The sequence below is a fragment of the Choristoneura fumiferana genome, chromosome Z, assembly GCF_025370935.1.
Source record: "Choristoneura fumiferana chromosome Z, NRCan_CFum_1, whole genome shotgun sequence".
Taxonomy (NCBI): Eukaryota; Metazoa; Arthropoda; class Insecta; order Lepidoptera; family Tortricidae; genus Choristoneura; species Choristoneura fumiferana.
The window spans coordinates 10,383,771-10,403,742 of NC_133472.1; the positions used below are offsets into that span (position 1 = coordinate 10,383,771).

The following is a 19,972-nucleotide window of genomic DNA, read 5'->3' on the forward strand; positions in this document are numbered from 1 at the left end:
GCTAGTTTTAGTTTTAGGTGGTACTTATGGAGCCAAAATAAACCTTTCTTTCTTTCCTTCTGATTCAGGCAGGAACAAGTGTTTCGCAGGTACCTTTTGTGAATTTGACACTTAATTTTACTGTGGCGTTAATCTGCATTATTTCCACAGCGATTCATGATTCCATTAGTGCGATTGGACCTCCATCGAAGCCCCTGATACGTTTTGTGAATAGTTCAAATTCATTATTTAAAGCGGGTAATCATCGAGTGGCAATTTGTTTATAGGTAAGTGTAACTAAACGAGAGTTAAAAAACGAATCGATTTATTTGAATTCAGTTGTTAATAAACTAGCTTACGTAAAAGTAACAATGTTTGTAGTTTTCGCTCATTTTTAAAGTTATCATTATTTTAGGAAATGTTAAGTTGAAATAAAACGACAAATTGAATATAGACAAATAATTAAGGTTCAAATTTAATATTTTACATCACCTAGATTAAACGTATTTACAGTAACAGATACAGACTTAAGTGTATCAGAAAAAGAGATAAATATTAATCGTAAACATATGTATATGCATGTATCTACAAACAGCACGGACAATGTTTTTTTTTGGTTAAACGAATTTAAATTAAAGAGACTTACACCCATAGACATTTTCTTGTAAACTTATAAAAATTGCATACATTACAATAATACTATAAAAGAATCTTATACATTCTAGCAACTAATAGAAAAGGTACTGTTGTTTACAATGAACGGGAAGTCCATTAAGATAGTGATAAACAAGTATTAAGCAAACAAATACAGATGGTCTACTGCGTAAAGTATCTAGCGCTCGCGATCGCAATCAAATGACAGTTTTTGTATGCGAAATCTGTCATGTGAATGCGATCGCTAGCATCAGAAACGTTAGGCAATATGCTCTCAGGTCATTTAATCGTTATCTACAAGTTTGTGTTGTATTAAAATTATTAAAAACAAAACAAGCTACTTTACAATTAAAGAAAACAATAGAACATCTTGAATTGCAAGTAATATTTACGACATCTTGTCTTGTCTATCGCGCTCGTTTTTGGCGCCAACGTAATTATTCCTTTTTAACTGGTGTGTTAGGGACGTATTCTTAATGTCCGCGAAAAAAGCTAGTGTAGTGTAAGCTAGTGTGTAAAAGCTAGTGTGTAGCTAAAATAACATACCCTAATTTAAGTATGTAGTATGGTAGTTATTAATTTCCATATCACTAAATTATAGAATATAAACTTTGACCTCGTACATACACATACGTCAATCGTGTGTAGTGTTTAAATGCAAAATGATAAATACATTTTATAGCCTACGAACAAATAATAAGTCAGGAATTGTAACTGCGCTATAAGCATGCATAGCATACCGTGTCCCAGGCGTGTCCTGCGCTAAGGTCGCAGGCGCGTCATTTAATTTTGACTGACATTTATTTTGCAAGTTTAGTGAGCTCACGTCAAATTTTCGCATTTTTGATTGTGAACAGCTCTAAATTATCATGCCAACGTGTGTTATGAAGTGGTGTAGGAACAATGCAATAGTAGATTGATAACCAAGGTTGGAAAGTGGCCCATTTCACCCGAGTTAGACACTACTTTTCATTTCGATTGTGAGGAAAGTAAAATACTACAAAAAAAATAGAATAATAATAAATTGAATTTACTTATATCCAACCTCCAACGGTCACGACCAAGGAGCTTATTTATATACAAAACTGGAGGTTGAACGCCGAACGTAGAAGTTTGAAATTTATTACTTATTTATATATTCCATCTCTTTCTTTCACATTTCACGAATGACTTCCATCTCTTTCTTAACCTAACTAAAGAAAGAGATGGAATATGTTCGTGACGTACCTAATAAAGATCAAATTTCTTGTTTCAAACGGATGTTCGGCGTTCAACCTCCAGTGTTGTATATAAGCCCCTTGGTCACGACGTGCATCTAGATGGCCATGCCGAAACGTGAAAAAAAAGTGTCATTGACGTAACTCAATTATCTTCGACTCCGTGGCTAATCGAAAAAAAAAACCACCCTAGAGATGAAAACGCAATTTTCCACCCGGCTATCTATCTACACATGAAAATTAAACTTTCCGAACAGGAGAGATGAAAAATTAAAATGTCCAGGGATCACTTTCCACTAATAAGTAGTCTTAAAAATAGATTTATATTTAAAAATGTTCAAATACATTATCAGTTGGAGATGGTCAGTATTTATGCAAAATCAAGTCTGTGATCTATGGCTCGCATAATGTAAATGGCAGTTTCATCACCCCTCTCCATACTTTCTTCTTTCCTGTATCGCCCAAACAATAGGTACAAAAAGTCTTTATATTTCTCTGACAGCTAAACTCAAATAAACCACCATTAGTGAAAGTTTTTCGTTGATTTTTGTTATATTTTTTTTCACGACTTGTAGTGTGAATAATATAAGATACAATAGTTTAATGTCAACTGCTCATCACCTTTTACGAAAGATTACTTTTTACGATGCAGAGACGTTCATTATTCAAAAGTCCTGGTGCTTCACCATCCATTCCATTTCACCATAATGCATTACGTCCTCGTATAAATTGCTTAGCAACTGTGTTAAAATAATTGAAATTAAACCCGTGAAATACTTGTTATTGAGTAGTACCTAACTCCGGTGGTCAACTGTGGTCTTCACTTGTCTTTACCATTAGTTCCACTTCACCAAATGATGATGTTCAAAAGCAAATGCACGAGTTACTACAAAATATATCCAAATTACCATTGGTGTCCCTACAATTTCCTTAGGATCCAATCATCAGATCTTGATTTCGTGCCTAAGGGACCTAATTAGACATATTCCAATACAAACGAATTTTTATTCAAATCGGTTTATAAATGATGGAGTTCAGAGGTAACAACCAAAAAAATACAACCGAATTGATACCTCCTTCTTTTCCTTTAAGTCGCTTAAAAAGATAAGCTGTCATTATCAATATACTATGACACGTCATTGAAACGTTAGATGTAAAAAGTGATCCTAATTTGTGCATCTGACATTGCATCACGCGAGTCAACCAATCCCTGCATTCTTTCTGAATTATAACCAATCAACAAGCACGTCTATTTGCAACCTCGAAATTGATTCGTATATGAATCATAAGTCGTTTTGGTTCTATATGTTTTGAGTTACGCTTCCTGACTTATTATTTATTCGTAGTTTATAGCTCGATTCACAAGAGCTGACCCTAATGAATTGAACGACAGTAATGTCGCTTGTGATTGTGTGAAAGCCACCATTATACAGGGGCTTCCTAATATTTTGTACCCATGTAAACAATATCTTCTTTATTAGAAAAAAAAACGAATACTGCACATTATTAGGGCTTAGCAGGTAAATATGGCAGAAAGTTAAATTTAAGGATTCATTTCATGTTCAGCAAAGAAAAAATATGTTAAAAAAATATTTTTATATAGGATTTTCTCTATACAGTAGGTATGGAGTTACTGGCATGTGACGTCACACGCTAGTATTTATTTCTTTGTCTAATCTTGAATTTCAAATCTTTATAACTTTGTGTATAAAAATGTAGGCATTGTTTTTCCGTTCGAAACACACATTATCAAATGAAATGGCTGCTAAATGTCGGCAGAAGCATAAGTAAAAGTTCCCAGCAGTGATTGATCAAAATAGCCGATTTTAAAAACAGCCAAAATATTGAAGTATCTACGATACATTGAAAAATATGAAAGGTTCAATTACTGGCATGATTCAGTGGAATGCAAATATCGGTCTCTGAATGCGATCCCTTAGTTGGCATGTTGATAAACGCTAAAGATAATTTTTAATACTCATGGATTTTGCGATAGTATTTACAAATTGTTCTACTACCAGACCAGACATTATTTAGCTACTTTATAAACATGTATCAACAGGTTCTGCTCCAATTGAGGCTACTGAAATCATCAAACAAACAAATAGCGCGAGAAATTCAAACCCCTTCTCCACTTTTGCAGCTTATTTTCTTAGACAGAATTTAGTCAATTACGTAAACCAATCAAATCGTATAGATTGATTAAGGAGCATACCCTATTCATTAACGCTTATTCAAGGGCATACCGGGTACGGGCCTCTAAAGAATTGAGTTGATAAGCAGAAATGCCCCCGAAGCTCAGCTCGCGTAGCCTTACCTTAGGTATATTCTTGGTATTCATTACGTACCCCCCCGTAACATAGAGAACACAGAAAAATTCATTTCGAGTTTATCGTATTCTAGGTATAATTGCGATGTTAGTAAGCGCAACCCGCGACTACGACCGGCTCGTGCGACCTACTGCTTAGTATGAACTTGAATAGTTGCGCAACGCGACATTCGTCAGTGGCTCGTTTTAATTCATACTAGTCAGTGGATCGCGGTCGTGTGTCGTCGTCGCCGTTACCGGTCGCGGTCGCCATAATCGGAATGCTGCCTGAAAGTGTTAATGATTAGTTAAGCACTAATAGGATATTCGGAAGCAGAACTGAAGGAAGACAATTGAACCAAATCAAAATGCACAAATGATTCATGAAATGGTCATCCGATTGCGACTGACGGGGACTTTTTGTTCTCCAAGCCGTGGTGGGGTCTGTATAATCTCTTGTATAAAAATAATTGGATTCACCCCGTTGTTAGACGTGGTGAGGGCTCGCGACGCGCGGCGGCGTCAGCGCCAGCCGGTGTTGCCGCGCGGCGTGGTCGCCCGCCGCGGCCGCCACCGCCGCCTCCAGTTGTGCGCGCAAAGCTACCAGCTCGCGCGTACGTTGGAAAACCGGGTCCTGGGAAGGAGATAGTATTTGCCGGTTTAAGAGCTGTTAATTGAAATTTATTGAATTGGAATTTTACTGTTAATTGAAAATTAATCTGGCTTTTCGGATTATTTTTTTAATTAATGTTGTTTCTGACTATTATTAGCTAATGATGTCAATTACTCACTCGTGACAATTCTTTATGAAGTAAAATATCTAAAAGCACAACAGCCAAATTTGCTACAATATACATAGAACACCGCTGTTTTCATCCCTGTTGAATATATTCACTATGTATAGACCACTCGTGACCACGGCCACTGTAATGTGGTCAAAACGTCGAGGTAAATATTACTCGTGTGTTTTAGCGTGATAAGTCCCGTTTGTGGTATTTTGACTTATGAGTGAAAATCACGAAAGTTTAAAACGTTATTAGCAAAGCTATATGCCAATATACCAACCTGCTGTCTCATGGTAGGATTCCACCGGCAATACAGAGCCTTCCACGGCTTGATTACTCTCAGCGAGGCCACTGGCACCAGCACGACTTGCGGCCGAGAGTACGGAGAGGGCGGCGAACTTGGTGCGAAAGAGGCCGGTCCCCAGTACAGAGGATTTAGGTACAAGTCCTGACGACTGTTGATGTATGACCACAGTGAGACAGTCTTGGTTTTCACTTCTGGAAAAGATGTTGAGGTAAGGAAAGGGAATTTCGAAGCAACTTTATGTATTTGACATCGATAACAGTGGGCTTCTTGTATTCGACGTTCCGTCCGTACATGGGGCTACTACAAAATTCCAAAATCGAAGTTCGTATCGTACCGTTCCCTCTCACTCTGGTATTATCGAAGTTCGAACTTTGCACTTCGTAGTACAGCGCCAGGTTCACAAGAGCTGGCATGAATTATTTGAACGAAAGTAATGTCACTGTGTCAGTGCCGTTCATCTGTATAAGAATATATGTAAACGAAAGAATAAAAAAATAAAGGCGTCCTAATATTCTGTAAACAAGTATTTACATAATACTTCTTATAACACGAGGTCCCGTCTCATTCATTTTCCAACTGTTTCATATGGTCGAAATAATTTGACCACTCCATATTCGTAAGCTTTAATTAAAGCGTCGCAATGTACCATCAGCCAAATGTGGTCTACCACCCCAAAATTGATAACCGTTTGCATATGCCAAAGCAATAATTCCAATAGACGTGTCTGTCAACTTGAAATTTCCACTTTAGCGACATATTCATTTGATAAGAACTTGTTTAAAAATTGATAGACCACTTATTAGGCTGATGGTACAATTCGCACATTTTTTCTTGCTGGTCTATACTGGGCTTAAGGTAAGGCTGCGCGAGCCGAGATTCAGGAGTATTTTTGCTAATCAGCTTCATTCTTTAGAGGGAGACAGCTTCTCTCGCTAAGCCCTTATACGTACCTACACTTGCATTGGCCACATACCTTCTTTAACCCTTTCCCTCTCAGTGTTGAACAGGAACGTCCCAAATCTGCAACTGTACAGGTGATCCAGTATGGTGATGAGCAGGCGTTCGCTGAACTCGAACGCTGTCGGGAACTGTTGCTGCAACTGCCATACGCAGTCCACCCATTGCACGAAGACCGGGGAACGGTCGGCGTCGGAATGGCGTTCGTCGCCATGACCTATGCGCTAAAAAAACATAAATATTAATTTGTTTAATCTTTTTGTGCTCCCACATTGGTTGTTATAAGTGTTATATAACATTATAAAACATTTGTTTTATAACATTGTTTTAACAAATTGTAACGAATGTTATACATTGTTATCGTTTTCATGTTATGTAACTTTTAAAATGTTAAATAACATGACAAGTGATAGCTAAGCTAACATATGGTATATAATATAATGGTGTTATAACATTTTTACATCAGCGTTTAAAACAACTGACAAGTTGTAACAAAAGTTATAAAGTGTTAGACAATGTTATCGTGTTTTATAACTTTATATAACACTTATAACAGCCAATGTGGGATCACTATTAAGCACCTAGGCGATCGAGCTTCGCTCGGGTTGAAACTTGAAAACACACGTTTTGCCAGTTATAAGACCAAGCTAGATCTGTCGTTCGCCCCCGAAAGCCCCCATACTGTTCACTTATTACACTTGAAAAGACACAGCACTGTGACAGACAAACGAACAGCCTTTGGGTACGGAATTTGAAAAGGTAATTTGTTTACAAGTAAACGAGTTTAAACGGAAACACAGTACCTGAAACTTCTCACAATTGAATTAAATTTCAAAGTATCTACACTACAATAAAATCTTATTTTATATTTTAGTTTAAAGTTACACTCAAACTTCAATGAATTCAAACGCTTTATGAGTATAGTTCACATTAGAGCGAAGAATATTTCTCCACTAAATGGAATATGTTGAAAAACCTGGCGGTTCGGCCATCAAACTTCTACTCGTCCAGGATGGCTTACTTACTGGTCTCTGCAGTAATGTACTATTACTGTTCAATTCATCATAATTTGAAGAGAAAGTTGGCAGGGGACTGTTCAAATTTTCCAATACGGTATTTGACAACTCCTGAATTTGCCATGTCTTATATATTATTATGAAAATATAGGTAAACAGACACTGTTTAGCCGAAAGAAAACAAATTGGTTGAAAGTTGAATTTATAGTGTTTTTTTGGAACATCTATATACCAGTCTCTTTCTGAAAGATTTTCTCTATGCAGCAAGTATGGCGCTACTTGCGTGTGACGTCACATGCAATTATATCTTTCTCTGTCTAATCATGAATTTCAAACCATTATAACTTTGTTGCTTTGGTAGTTTCAAAATTGTTTCCCTATTCGATAACAGGCATCGTGAGTTTTAATTTATACTATAAAAATAGTCAAATACCGTTTTAGTCGAGAAATACCCATTAAGTCTTACTAATATACTTACCAGTTGGAATTTGTGACCAAACGAAAGCCATTCCTTTTCTATAAGAACTTCGAAGCCTCTCAAGGTGCGGTAATAAGGGTCGAGCATCAGCATCGCCAAAGCGGTCAGCTGTGCCGTTCGATCCCAACCGTCGGAACAGTGGACCAATACAGAAGTTTTGTGGTTCTCCACCTAAACAAAAAAACTTATTTTATGTTGTATTAGAGGGGTCAAAAGAGGCGAGTGGCGAGTTACAATGTGAGCGTAGTAAGTAAATCACAGATAATAGTACAGAAATGGTTTTTTATCCGTTGCCTAGTATCCGTAGTACAAGCTTTGCTTAGTTTGGGACTAGGTCAATTGGTGTGAAGTGTCCCATGATATTTATATTTATACTTATTGGATAGGTAGAATAGAAATATAAAAACATTTAAAGTACCCCAAGTTGAGCATTTACTCACCTTGTCGACAATCCGCACAGCTCCAGCCAGTATGCATTTGATGTGTTTCAACCAACAGCTAGCTTCTATACCGCTAAACCACCTGAAATTTTGAGCAAGTACTTTATCAGCTACCTCGATTAAAACTGTTCAACATAAAGAAGTAAATGAACTTTAAACCATCACTTTGCTCACCCGCGACCTTAAGCCGTGTTTAGATTGGCAACAAAATCGTGCAAGTTGCATTACATTGCGAGGCCGTAAAGCCAACGAGTTTGCAGTGGTCAATCGAACTCGGCTTTAAGATAGCAACGTCTATGCAAAAAATGCAATGCATGCAATGCAGCTCTACCACCCTTTACACAGTAAGAACACACACAAATGGCACAAACCCAACTATCGCCACCATTACACTACATTGACGCGTTTCGAACTCAAACAGAGTTCCACCTCAGAGCAGCACAACAGTTCACCATCCTGCCAGATATTTGACTCTGTGAGATTAGTTGCATCGACTTAGCTATCGCAAGGTCGCGGGTGAGCAAATTATTTTTTTATAGTTCATTGATCAGGCCTGATTCAATAAATTGTTTAATATAAGTACGTCAATACTAATAGTATAAATACGAAAGTGACTCAGTCTGCCTGCTACCTCTTCACGCTTACACCGCTGAACCGATTTAGATGAAATTTGGTGATACTTTGCGACTCTAAAAAGGGCATTTAGTTTACTAATATTGCAGGTGGTAGGACCTTGTGCAAGGTCCGCCCGGATTGCTACCAGCATCTTGCTCGCTAATCCTGCCGTGAAGCAGCAGTGCATGCACTGTTGTGTTTCGGCGTGGAGAGTAAGACAGCCGGTGAAATTACTGGCACTAGAGGTATCCCATCTTAGACCTCTAGGTTGGCAACGCATCTGCAATACCCCTGGTGTTGCAGATGTTTATGGGCGGTGGTGATCTCTTACCATCAGGAGACCCAATATAAAAAAACTAAAAAAGTAAAAATATCTACATTTTAATTTATTGTTCTGTTATAGGCAACGCCCGTTATGGACATGGTTAACAGTCAACTCAGATTCTTTTTTCTCTTACCTGTTTGGATCAATTTGCGGGAAGCATAGCTCTTTTAACTTGCGCAAGCTTTCTCTCATTACGTGTATATTATGGATGTCGAGAAATACCAGCTCTGCGTTCTGATAGGCGTCTTCTGATTCATAACTGTAAAAAATAACATTAATAATAATTTTAAAACGTAAATGATTATTTGGAATACATTACATTTTTCAGATCTTTTTCTGTAATACCAAGGCATACAAAGGAGGAGCAACCAAAGTAAGATTTATTTACAAAAAAAAACCTATGAACTGAAAATTTTGTTATATTAGATATTTGTATATTACTAACAAATATTCAATACATTGATAAATTTTGCCCTTGACGGTCGGAACCCTAGATACCAAGTAACCCTAGTAACCCTAGGTAGGTAGGGAGTCCTCTCGCATTTTGCCGCATTCAGCCAGTTAAAAGGTAACACTTACCCGCCTCCTTTAGCCTTGTTAGCAATCGCATTGGCGCTGGGACGAGCATCCATTATGAACAGTTTGTGGGCCTGAGCGTTCGCATCCATTATCAGTTGTATGTATCGCTCGTCTTCGCGGCTTCGTTTGCCGCTCACCTGCAACGAATTATTTCCAATCATTTGTGTCCTTGAAGGTATTACTACTTACTTTTCACTAGCCGGGCGTTTACTCAACGATATCTAAGATAAAACAGATTTTTCACTAATCTGCAGTAGAGTTCTTTTTAAACTTCAGAGCAAAAATTTGATCAAAAATATGTTAACACGACTCTACTGTTAAGACGTAGACTAAGCGTGTTCAGATATTTTTGATGATACTCGACTGTACATCTTTGTTAGTTTCAAACTCCACATCCACTCTAAGATTGAATGGACTCTTAAGGATATCCTCTTAAAGGGATAAATTCACATTGTACATGTATTCAACATTTTCCAATTGCTTGTTCCTTTATTTCTGTACATTTAAGGGTTTACATACATTATAAGGGTATACACAGCCGAGGACACTAAACCACGTACCAGGGTGGAACCTTTGTGCTACAAGTCATGGTGACCTCCCACACATATACATTTGCCAAAGAAATCATAGCGAAACTTGTTATGAAAAGGTTCCACCCTGGTACGGTCAAGAACTTTTCATGCGCCACCATGGAAACATTTCACAGTAAACGTCTTTGACATCACATTAATTAAAAATGAAAATAATAATAACTTTTTTCTTTGAAAAGGTACCATGGTGGCTCATGCAAAATTCCTTGACCGTACGTGATCCACTTTCCTTGACTGTAAGTACATAGTAATACATACAATATTAGTAGGTTTATGCCCGTCATAACAGAAGCGTTAATCGAACTCACCCCAACCAACGGCTGGCTGCATCTCGTAATGGTGGCCTGCGAGCTCGGGTGTATCCACGCGAGCACTGGTATCCTCCCGCGCGAACGGAAAGCGGCGACCGAGCGCAGAAGGTCGTCGTTAGCGGCCGCCGGGACAGCCCACACCGATGGATAGCTCTCGCACACTTCGTACTTGTCGTTGATGCGGGTTATACGCCACATGTCGTTGTTGACACCCTAAAAAGTATATTATTATAAGAGTTTTGTGTTCTCGTCGAGCAGGTATTAGAGCTATAGTAGTATTTAGTTATTCAGGTTAGATAGGTCATTGTACTTAGGAGTGTCTTTACGGGGTTGGTGTACTATAGAGTTCTTATAGTTCTGAGCAAAAATTCAATCAAAAATATCTAAACACGAACACGACACTATTTTTAACGACGTAGAAGCGTATTCAGATATGTTTCCTCGCCATACCGGCTCGGGTGGCTATATGAACGTCTTGGGTAAAATGGCTCGTTTTATGCTCCCATTGTACAATCTACTATTATTTCGCTAGTAGCACCACAATACTTTTGATCAGTAGTCTATCAATCAGATGCCCACTTGCCCAGATTTAGGTTATGTGGCCTAAATATTGACCTGTTTTTAGGATAAGGCGCCATCATACAGGTCAATATTTAGAAAACCTGAATGATGACGACTGACTGACTGACTTGATGATACCTATATCATCATCATCATCAGCGTCTCCATTCACTAATGGACAAAGGCCTTTCCAATGCGCGCCATTGCGCCCTGTCCTCCGCTCGACGCATAGTTACGTCAAAGATTTAATGAGTATGGTTCATACCATTCTCCGTAGTTCGGCGACCGGCTCATACACGTGCCACCCGTCTTCAGAGAAGCTCTCGGCATAACTAAAGGCGAAAAGAGGCTGCCTATGAGACAATGGGAAGGCCAGCTGTTGGAGTTTCTCGAATATTCCACGCCGCGAGTGGTTTTCTTGCTTGTGAGCGAAACGAAGGTTCCGCATGTCCTGTAGATAGATGAAATAAAAAATGAGAACAATGCTGAATAATATGCAATAGGCTAGTATCAGATATCTAGTAATAGGTCAGTAACAGATATTTCGCCTGTCTTTAAGCCCTCATTGGGTAGTTTCCAGGATAAAAAAAAGTCGTTCGACAGTTTGTCAGAAAATATTGGACACGTATTTTGTCTTTTGAGCTTCCCTCGGGCTATAACTCGATAACAAGCGTTTGCTCAGAGATACGACCAAGCTAGATCGATTTTTCATTCCCGAAAACGCAGAATACCAAATTTCATCGAAATCGTTGGAGCCGTTTCCGAGATTCTGATTATATAATATATATTTATATATACAAGAATTGCTTGTATAAAGGTATTATAATAGATAGATCGATAGATAATGACGATTATAGCCTGTTAAAGTTCCGCGTGACGGGTCCCCGCTCTCGCTCGCTCATTCTCAGGCTCATTTAGTTATTAGCCAATTGCAAGCAGGACCGTACCGTAACGTCAAAAAACCTCACGATACTAACGCCATCTAGCGTTTCGCCTGTCTTTTAGCCCTCATTGATTGTCAGTGAAGAAAGATAAAGACTGGACCATCTAAGAATAACCATTAAGACTATGTAATCTGTAAATAGAATAAATAACAACCTTGCAAAATACTTCGATGCCGTAGGAATTTTCTCCTTTTGATGACGCTCCGCCAACTTTTTCAATGCGTGAGACCTATAAATAAAAATAACATATCACATATAGGTAGAGTCATTCACGATAACGCGTGCCGTAGTTCTTATTACAATGTCCATAATGGCAAATTTTGATAAAATCACGCGTCTTCGTGGATGGCACTAGGTATACACGAATACCCCTAACAGATCGGACTTAGGTTGTGCACGAGATCTACCAACACTGTATGAACAGAGTCTACACTACATATACTTCTGACTAGCTTTTACCCGCGACTTCGTGTGCGTAGATAACATAAATAATACAAAGTATTGGTTTTTTAATGGTGATGTAACAGTTTTTTTTTTCTAAAAACCCATTTGACCTACCTACAACCAAACAACAAAACTACTATACAACAAATAAATATTTAATTGATAATAATTTGTATGTACAGTCACGTAAAACATAGACAACTTTTATCCTGAGCAAGTATAAAGTTACCATGGGAAGAAATAAGTCTGTTTAAAAAAAACAGTAATAGACGTTCCTGACAGTGAATAAATGAATATGAATTCGAATATGACTATAGTAATTGGCTCAGGCTACTATTCTCCGGAAAAATGCAAAATTCCCGCGGGATAGAACTAAGTAAATATAACTTCGGGGCCGATTCTAAAAATTCATTCAGCAGTAAAAAGCTTTATACTATGCCTGATTGACAAAGGCTAATTTTCCTCGGCAAAATGCGAAATTCCCGAGGGATAGAAATAAATAAGTGGATCGACCGAGCAAAATCATTTATCACTCATCGAAAGCTGTACTGATTCTGATTGAAATACGTCATTTTTGTCCTGAGAAAGTTCTCGTGGGACAGAAATGACTATTTTAACCCCATTTTTATTTTTTTTATTGTTAATCAGTCTGTAGCTTTCTATTAGTGTTTTTTTTAATCAGCCTCAAAGTTGAATTAACTAATTTCCATCCCATGGGAATTTTGCATTTTCCCGGAGAAAAAGCAGTCTATGTGAGTGAGTGTTTTTTTCTATTGGTGAAAGAATTTTTAAAATCAGCCCCGAAGTTGAATTCAGTTTTTTCTATCCCATTGGAATTTTGTAATTTCCCGAAGAAAAAGGAGCCTTTGTCATTTGGGGATAGTCATATCACATAATACGTAAGAATTTTTTAAATCAGCTCCAAAATTGAATTAATTAATTTCTATTCCGAGGGAATTTTGCATTATCTCGGATAAAAAGTAACCTATGTCAATCAAGGATAGTGTAGCTTACTATCGGTGAAAGAATTTTTATAATCGGCTCAATAGTTTCAGCGATTCGACTACAAACAAAGAAATGAAAAAAGTTTAAATATTTCTCTATCCCGTGGGAATTTCGAAAAATCCTGCCTTAGTGCACCTCTACAACACTCGAGGTACATGTATGCCAAATTGCAAGTTTCTAGCACCAGTAGTTTAGGCTGTGCGTTGTCTGTCAGTCAGTCAGTCACGGTACTGTTTTATAGGTATAGAATAGATAAAAGATTCATTAGATAGTGATTAGCCTTACCTAAACTGCCACAGCATATTGGCATAATGCCCACCTTCTACCGTGACTGGAGAGGACTCTGTATATGTACTTAGCTTAACTAACATCAGTCAACTTTATAGTACTTCTTTGGAAGTACTTCCATGGAGCTAATTGGTTAAACTGAGTCCATATGGTGTTCGCTCTGTTTGCAGTGAAAGGTATATAAATATTATATCTGGAGCACAAATGTAATATTACTCAAACTCCAGAGCAGTAGCAGGAAAAATGGGCAGTTGACTTGTTTAATTAACATACTTTGTATGAGCTGTTGTTATGATCTTTTGGCAGCTCAATTGACTATTTATTACTTTCAGAGAGATTATATTTATTAATATATTTCAACAAATTAAAAAAAAAAAAACAATTTTACAGTATATGTGTATAAATTAGGGATGGGGCGAATATTCGTTTTAGATTCGGTATTCGGCACATTCACAGAATAATCGTATCGAAAGTGGTCGATTTTTACTGTATTGAGCTATGTATGAGTTGAGTGTTAAATGTTTTATTTTTGTGAGGTACAGTGAGGCTTTACATTTTTGTTGACACTGTAGGCTTATTTTCAATTACAGCAGATAAAAAAAATGTTTATTAACTAAAATCAAAATATAAGTATGATCTTTATAATAAAATAATATATTAATATAATCGATCAGTCTTTATCATGATAAATTAAGCAAGTTTTTTGTTTTACTCAATAGTTAAATTATTATACATTCAAATAATTAAAAACGAATCATATTTCTAGTTTCTACTTAGGAACCAATTATGCCGAATATTCGGTTCGGTAAAAGTTTTACCGAACATTCAGCCAAATATTCATATTTGGTGAAACCCATGTCTGGCCATCTCTAGTATAAATTTGTTTGAATCATACTATCTATTGATGAAAACTGAGCTGTGCACTAAAATATATAGCATAGTTTAAAAAAATTAAAAGACCACAGGATAGCAGGAAGCGATTTTGTTTTACTTTATAGAGCAGAGATAGCGTTATTGCGCGCATTGCATATTATTATTCATATACATATAAATAAGTTGAACCAAATTCTTTACACAGAAAACTTATGAGAATATATATCTAAAATGAAATGCAAATGACGATTGAACCTCATAGCTGACTAACTATATATGTAAACCAATCTTGATTTTTACCAATTACCTCTGGTCAGATCAACCTGAAATTTTGCTGGTACTATCAGCCAAATATGTGGTCCACCACCCTAAAGTTGATAATTGTTTGCATGTCATTAAACAATAATGCCAAAAGACGTGTCTGTCAACTTGAAAGTTCGTCGACTTTAGCAACATATTAATATTAATAGGAACTTGTTTAAAAATTGATAGACCACTTATTTGGCTGATCCTATACATATGTAAGCTCAATAACAAGTAGTAAAAAAAACATGTTACTTTGACAGTAGCTTTTCCATGATATTGAAATGAGAAAAGCATTTTTTACAAGACATTTTATCTAACAATGTTTGTTAAGGTTGAATCTTGTGAATTAAACTTCACTCACTTCTAATGATCAGATTGACTTGTGATTTGGAATGAGTATATAGTTAAGATGACAATGCAAGTAAAGTCAGCAAAAAAGCTTGTATTATGAATGGCAAAAACTTATTTATACATTTTATGGACATGAACATGAGTATTATGGTTGACAAAATAAATGTTTTAATTGCATATTGATGTAAGTTATGATAAAGTAATAAGTAGTATAGTTTTCGCAATTAAGAAGAGGGTAGGTGGTAAATGTAACCATTGTATTTGTATTTTTTAACTCCACCTTTACATCTCATCTATAGAGCAAAATCTAAAGCAAATGTAGATACAAACATAGAAGTAACTAATGTCTTATAAATAACATTTTATAGATTTATCACATCGCAGGATGCTGCATAAAAACAAGTTATTTTTTGCCAAAGCTGATAATAAAAACGATAGTCATCGTAATGTAGCCAATATTCATGTATTACTTATAAGGTAAATGTCACAAAGACAGAAAATATCTGTGCCACCAGGAAAACATGAAAATTTTACTTACCACACCAAGCGGGACATTTAGAGTGCTGTGTATAGATGCAGCATCTGTGGGTCGAAAATGAAGCTGATAATTTGTCACTTTCAGGACTCCTCTTGATGGTCCATTGTAGGGGCACAAATAAGCTACATCACGAGCGACTCCCATTACTTTCTCGCCTTCCAACAACTGGATATCTCCCAATACATGAGGCTGTAAACACAATTATATCATTAGCACGCAGACAACACACCAATAAGTTATGTTGGAATAACTATACGCGCCTGTGACAACCCATGCTGTCTCTGACTGTGAATGCGGTTCACAAATAAACAAATGTGAATCGTTCTACTTTTACTCATGTCGAAATTATCCAACACAACGTAAGATAGCCACTACGGTTCCAATTGAAATAATCACAGTAAGCCAAGCTAAGCCCAGAGGAAGTGAAGCAACTGTAATAATATATATTCAATGGGAATAAATTAATCCTTTTAGGCAACTTACGGAGTCTTGTCCGTGTTTAGAATTCAATGAACTTGATTTTGAGTCTGAGTCCAATGAATCAGAACTGGCGTTTTTAGACAGCGAGAAATCCGAATTGATTAATTCTGTACTGTTATGTTTATCCATTGTGGCTAAAATATACACGACGAACCAAGTATCCGTAAATCCTTCAATTCAATAATCACGGGCCAATTTAGCCTGTCTTGACGTCTGTGTAGGATGTATAAAGTACTCTGTGTGTGTAGGTCTGTAAACCAAGTAAGTAAAGTTGTGCAGTGCACAGTGCTAAACTCGCCTAGTTTTATAAATATATGGTTGACATCAAAAACTCAAAAATAGACTTTAAAGCAATGATTTACTGTTTATAATAAGTATCAATCAGAATAAAAAAAGTTTGATCTACCATAAAGTGGAACTATGACAGCATAGAAGTATTTTTCTTGAAAAAAATAATTGGAACTAATTAAAATTACAATATGACGACTTCAAGAATTTTCTATTTTATCGATTTTATCTGATAATAAATTTAAATCAGTGACGCATGCTTCTCTAATTAAATATTATTAAAAAATACAGAATTTATTAAAGGAAAATCTTCCTCTTAGTGCTGCCAGTGACGAATCTGCTTTACCCAATTACACAGTGTTTAAGACGAAATTAATAAATAAACTTCGTTCTTATTCTGAATTAAGCTGCATATTTCTGCTATTCTGCTGTTTTAGGTGATAAAAAAGAAACTTCTGATCAAGCACTTCATATGTCATCATAATCATAATTCCTTAGTTACATATTTTGACTGTTGTTAGATCGTTACGTGATAGAAATAATTCCAGAATTGTAATTGATGTAACTTCCTCAACGTTTAACAATGGCTTCAATGTCAGTGAATTGGCCGGAAAGTATTAGCTTCAACACCTACTTAGCGTATAAACCTCCAAGCAATTTGGAACCAATTAGAAAAATTGTACCAGAAAATTTCGACTGGGACGTTAACCATCCAAAGTCACTTGTTGTAATATGTATTGAAAAATTAAGTGAAAATTGGATGGGTAAGGTTTTCAACGGATTTAATATATAACAATTAGTTATTTAGTTCATAAAAAAATCTAAAAATTTTGTTTAAGGATATCCAACGTTGGACAAGCTAATAACCAAAGATCGAGAACTATTTTTGCAAATCCTCGACACTAATGTACCTCTACAAATTTTGGTCGATAATATTAAGAATGATATCTTCTGGAAAAGGTACTACAAGTCCAAGTGGTCCGATTCACCCGTAATTACAAACGATAAAAGATGGATCAATGTATTCATGGAAAAATATTATGCTGAAATTTTAGAAAATATGAATCCCCGTCAGTACGATCCTGAAAAGGTAAGAAATTAATATAATAATCATTATTATTATTTTTTAGTACATTGATTGATTCGAGGTATAAACTTTTAGATTTCAACAGGTTACGTTTTTAGTGAAATTATGTGGTCCCTACATCCAATCGTTGAGTATTCGGAGCTTAACACCTTCTGACATTCCAATTCAGAGAACGATTTCACCTGAAATGGCTGATCTTATTACAACTCAGCAGCAATCTGATACTAAACTTCTTAAAAAAAACGAAATTCTGACAAGAGGCAAGTTTTTCTATGAAAATATTAACTATCTGAGGAATATTTTTTTCGTATTAATTTTTAATTAAATTTAGATACCTATCGTAAAATTTTAGATCACATATCCCTTCATGCAGCTTTGGGTAGCTTGACAAATTTAGTGGAGTTGCATATAACGTTTCAGTTGCGTTTTATCGGAACTGAATATCGCAAAGACCAGTTTCAATTCACTAACAATGATGCCAAAAATTTAGCACGTGGGTTGGAGAAGTGTGGTCAACTTAAGATTCTAAGGTAATTTAAAAACGAATAGGAAACAATACAAAATCAGCGAACAATTTCAAAATATAAAAATATAACTAATATTATTGTTGCAGAATAACAAGGAGTGATATGAATTGCCAAAGAGTAAAGTATATTTTACGCGGTCTGTCAGACAATCAAAACATAGAAACTCTTGACTTTAGCCACTGCAAAATTGGAGATGAAGGTGCTGCGTCCATAGCTAAGTTTATGCTGCGCCATGAGAATTTAAGAAGTTTGATTTTGGCTGATAATGTTTTTGGTATAACATTGTGAACTAATTAACAAAAATTAATGTATAGAATTTTATTTGACAGCGTTCGGATTCATAAAAATTACAGGTTTATCAAAATGAAGCTTTTAGAAATATAGTTCAAAATATGAAGTTTTAGTAGAGGATACGAACATAAGTCAAACTTCACCGGTCTGATAACGTATTTTGTATAATAAATTTAGTATATTAGAAAATATATTAGAAATGGATTTGCTAATAAAAACTTGGACAATAAATAAAATATGATTTTAAAAAAATAGAAAAATCCTGTCCAGGATTTTTTATTCTATAATCAGACCAGAATGGTCGATTTAAGTTCAGATCTTAGACTTTTTACAAATATTTATTACCTACTTATTATAAAATAAGTTTCATTCTAATATCCGACGTTCGATTCAATTTAAGTTTGGATCTTAGACCATTTACATTCAACAGGACCAGCAGGCGTTGAGAATATAGCGCATTCGCTTAATCATCTGGGTTGCAGTATACGCAATTTAGATTTGAGGCTCAACGATAGGCTTGGATCTGAAGGCATCGCTCACATTGCAGTAACCATAGCGAGAGGGTGTAACTTGACATCGTAACTGAATATTTTTTTCTTTGTTTTGCACAAAACCATTTTAATTACAAGCAGCTTTTATGGATTACATGTAGCTAAATCTCAACTGCTATGTTGAAAACAATTCATCTTTAATGATGTACACATTTTTCTAACAAGTTAAATTAACGGCAGCTGTTTCATTTTAAGATTAAATATATCTGGATGTGGGATAAAGTCAACTCCATTGAAGAAAGCACCAACGGGCGTGTGGTCAACAACAAGCGCCGATAGTCCTCCAACATGTGGCGAGCTCCTAGCTAGAGCTATTGGCCTAGCAAAAACACCACTACGGGCATTAGATATAAGTGTAAATGATATTGGTTCAGTAAGTTATGCTTTTACCCATGGGATTTTATTTTACTCTGAATATATGAGAAGCTTATTAATGATAATCATGTTCTAGCCAAGTGACAGCTGTTTATCCAACGCAATTTGTCTCAGTTATTTGGTTGACGTTAATCTTAAAAGATCTGGAATGTCATCCATGTCGATGGCGATAGGTGAGTCAGCTGCAGCCAGTCAACGGTTAAGAAGAGAAGCTGAGAAAGGAATTAGATTTAGAAGAAGTGCTAGTAGGGTTTTACAAGCACGAAGGGTGGCTAAAGGGATGAATATTGGTAAATTAAACACGTTGGCCGTTAATACGTTGTTTTTACATCATTAGTTATGTCTACATCTAATGATTCGGAATTTCAGATGCAGATCCAGTTTTACTGGCACAACAGCTTTCAGCTCGTCCATCTATAGTATCAGTCACATCTGAAGATGGTATTTACTGTATGCAGACTCAGCCATTGCCTGCAGATTTTAGTTTTGTTCCTATTTTAAA

General features: G+C 36.2%; 2 protein-coding genes across 5 annotated transcripts; one reads left to right on the forward strand and one right to left on the reverse strand.

Annotated features, from left to right (window-relative positions):
- Positions 1–423: 423 nt before the first annotated feature.
- mtm (phosphatidylinositol-3-phosphate phosphatase) lies at positions 424–16,671 on the reverse strand. 3 transcript variants are annotated; one of them, XM_074085745.1, is made up of 12 exons: positions 16,506–16,671; positions 15,872–16,060; positions 12,221–12,295; positions 11,388–11,573; positions 10,559–10,774; positions 9,661–9,797; positions 9,215–9,340; positions 8,142–8,223; positions 7,702–7,872; positions 6,224–6,431; positions 5,224–5,441; positions 424–4,792 (listed from the first exon to the last, which is right to left on the reverse strand). In XM_074085745.1, the coding sequence occupies exons 2-12, from the start codon at positions 16,013–16,015 to the stop codon at positions 4,646–4,648; spliced, it is 1,710 nt and encodes a 569-aa protein (XP_073941846.1). In that variant the 5' UTR covers positions 16,016–16,060; positions 16,506–16,671; the 3' UTR covers positions 424–4,645. The 3 variants fall into 3 exon arrangements, with proteins under 3 accessions (XP_073941846.1, XP_073941825.1, XP_073941834.1); XM_074085724.1 differs by having other exon boundaries at positions 16,355–16,670; XM_074085733.1 differs by lacking the exon at positions 16,506–16,671 and adding an exon at positions 16,132–16,271.
- Positions 16,672–17,090: 419 nt separating this feature from the next.
- On the forward strand, positions 17,091–19,629 carry LOC141426681 (dynein regulatory complex subunit 5-like). 2 transcript variants are annotated; one of them, XM_074085785.1, is made up of 7 exons: positions 17,091–17,403; positions 17,479–17,729; positions 17,812–17,986; positions 18,079–18,256; positions 18,340–18,527; positions 18,975–19,122; positions 19,291–19,629. In XM_074085785.1, the coding sequence occupies exons 1-7, from the start codon at positions 17,223–17,225 to the stop codon at positions 19,544–19,546; spliced, it is 1,377 nt and encodes a 458-aa protein (XP_073941886.1). In that variant the 5' UTR covers positions 17,091–17,222; the 3' UTR covers positions 19,547–19,629. The 2 variants fall into 2 exon arrangements, with proteins under 2 accessions (XP_073941886.1, XP_073941895.1); XM_074085794.1 differs by lacking the exon at positions 18,975–19,122 and having other exon boundaries at positions 19,291–19,377.
- Positions 19,630–19,972: the final 343 nt, after the last annotated feature.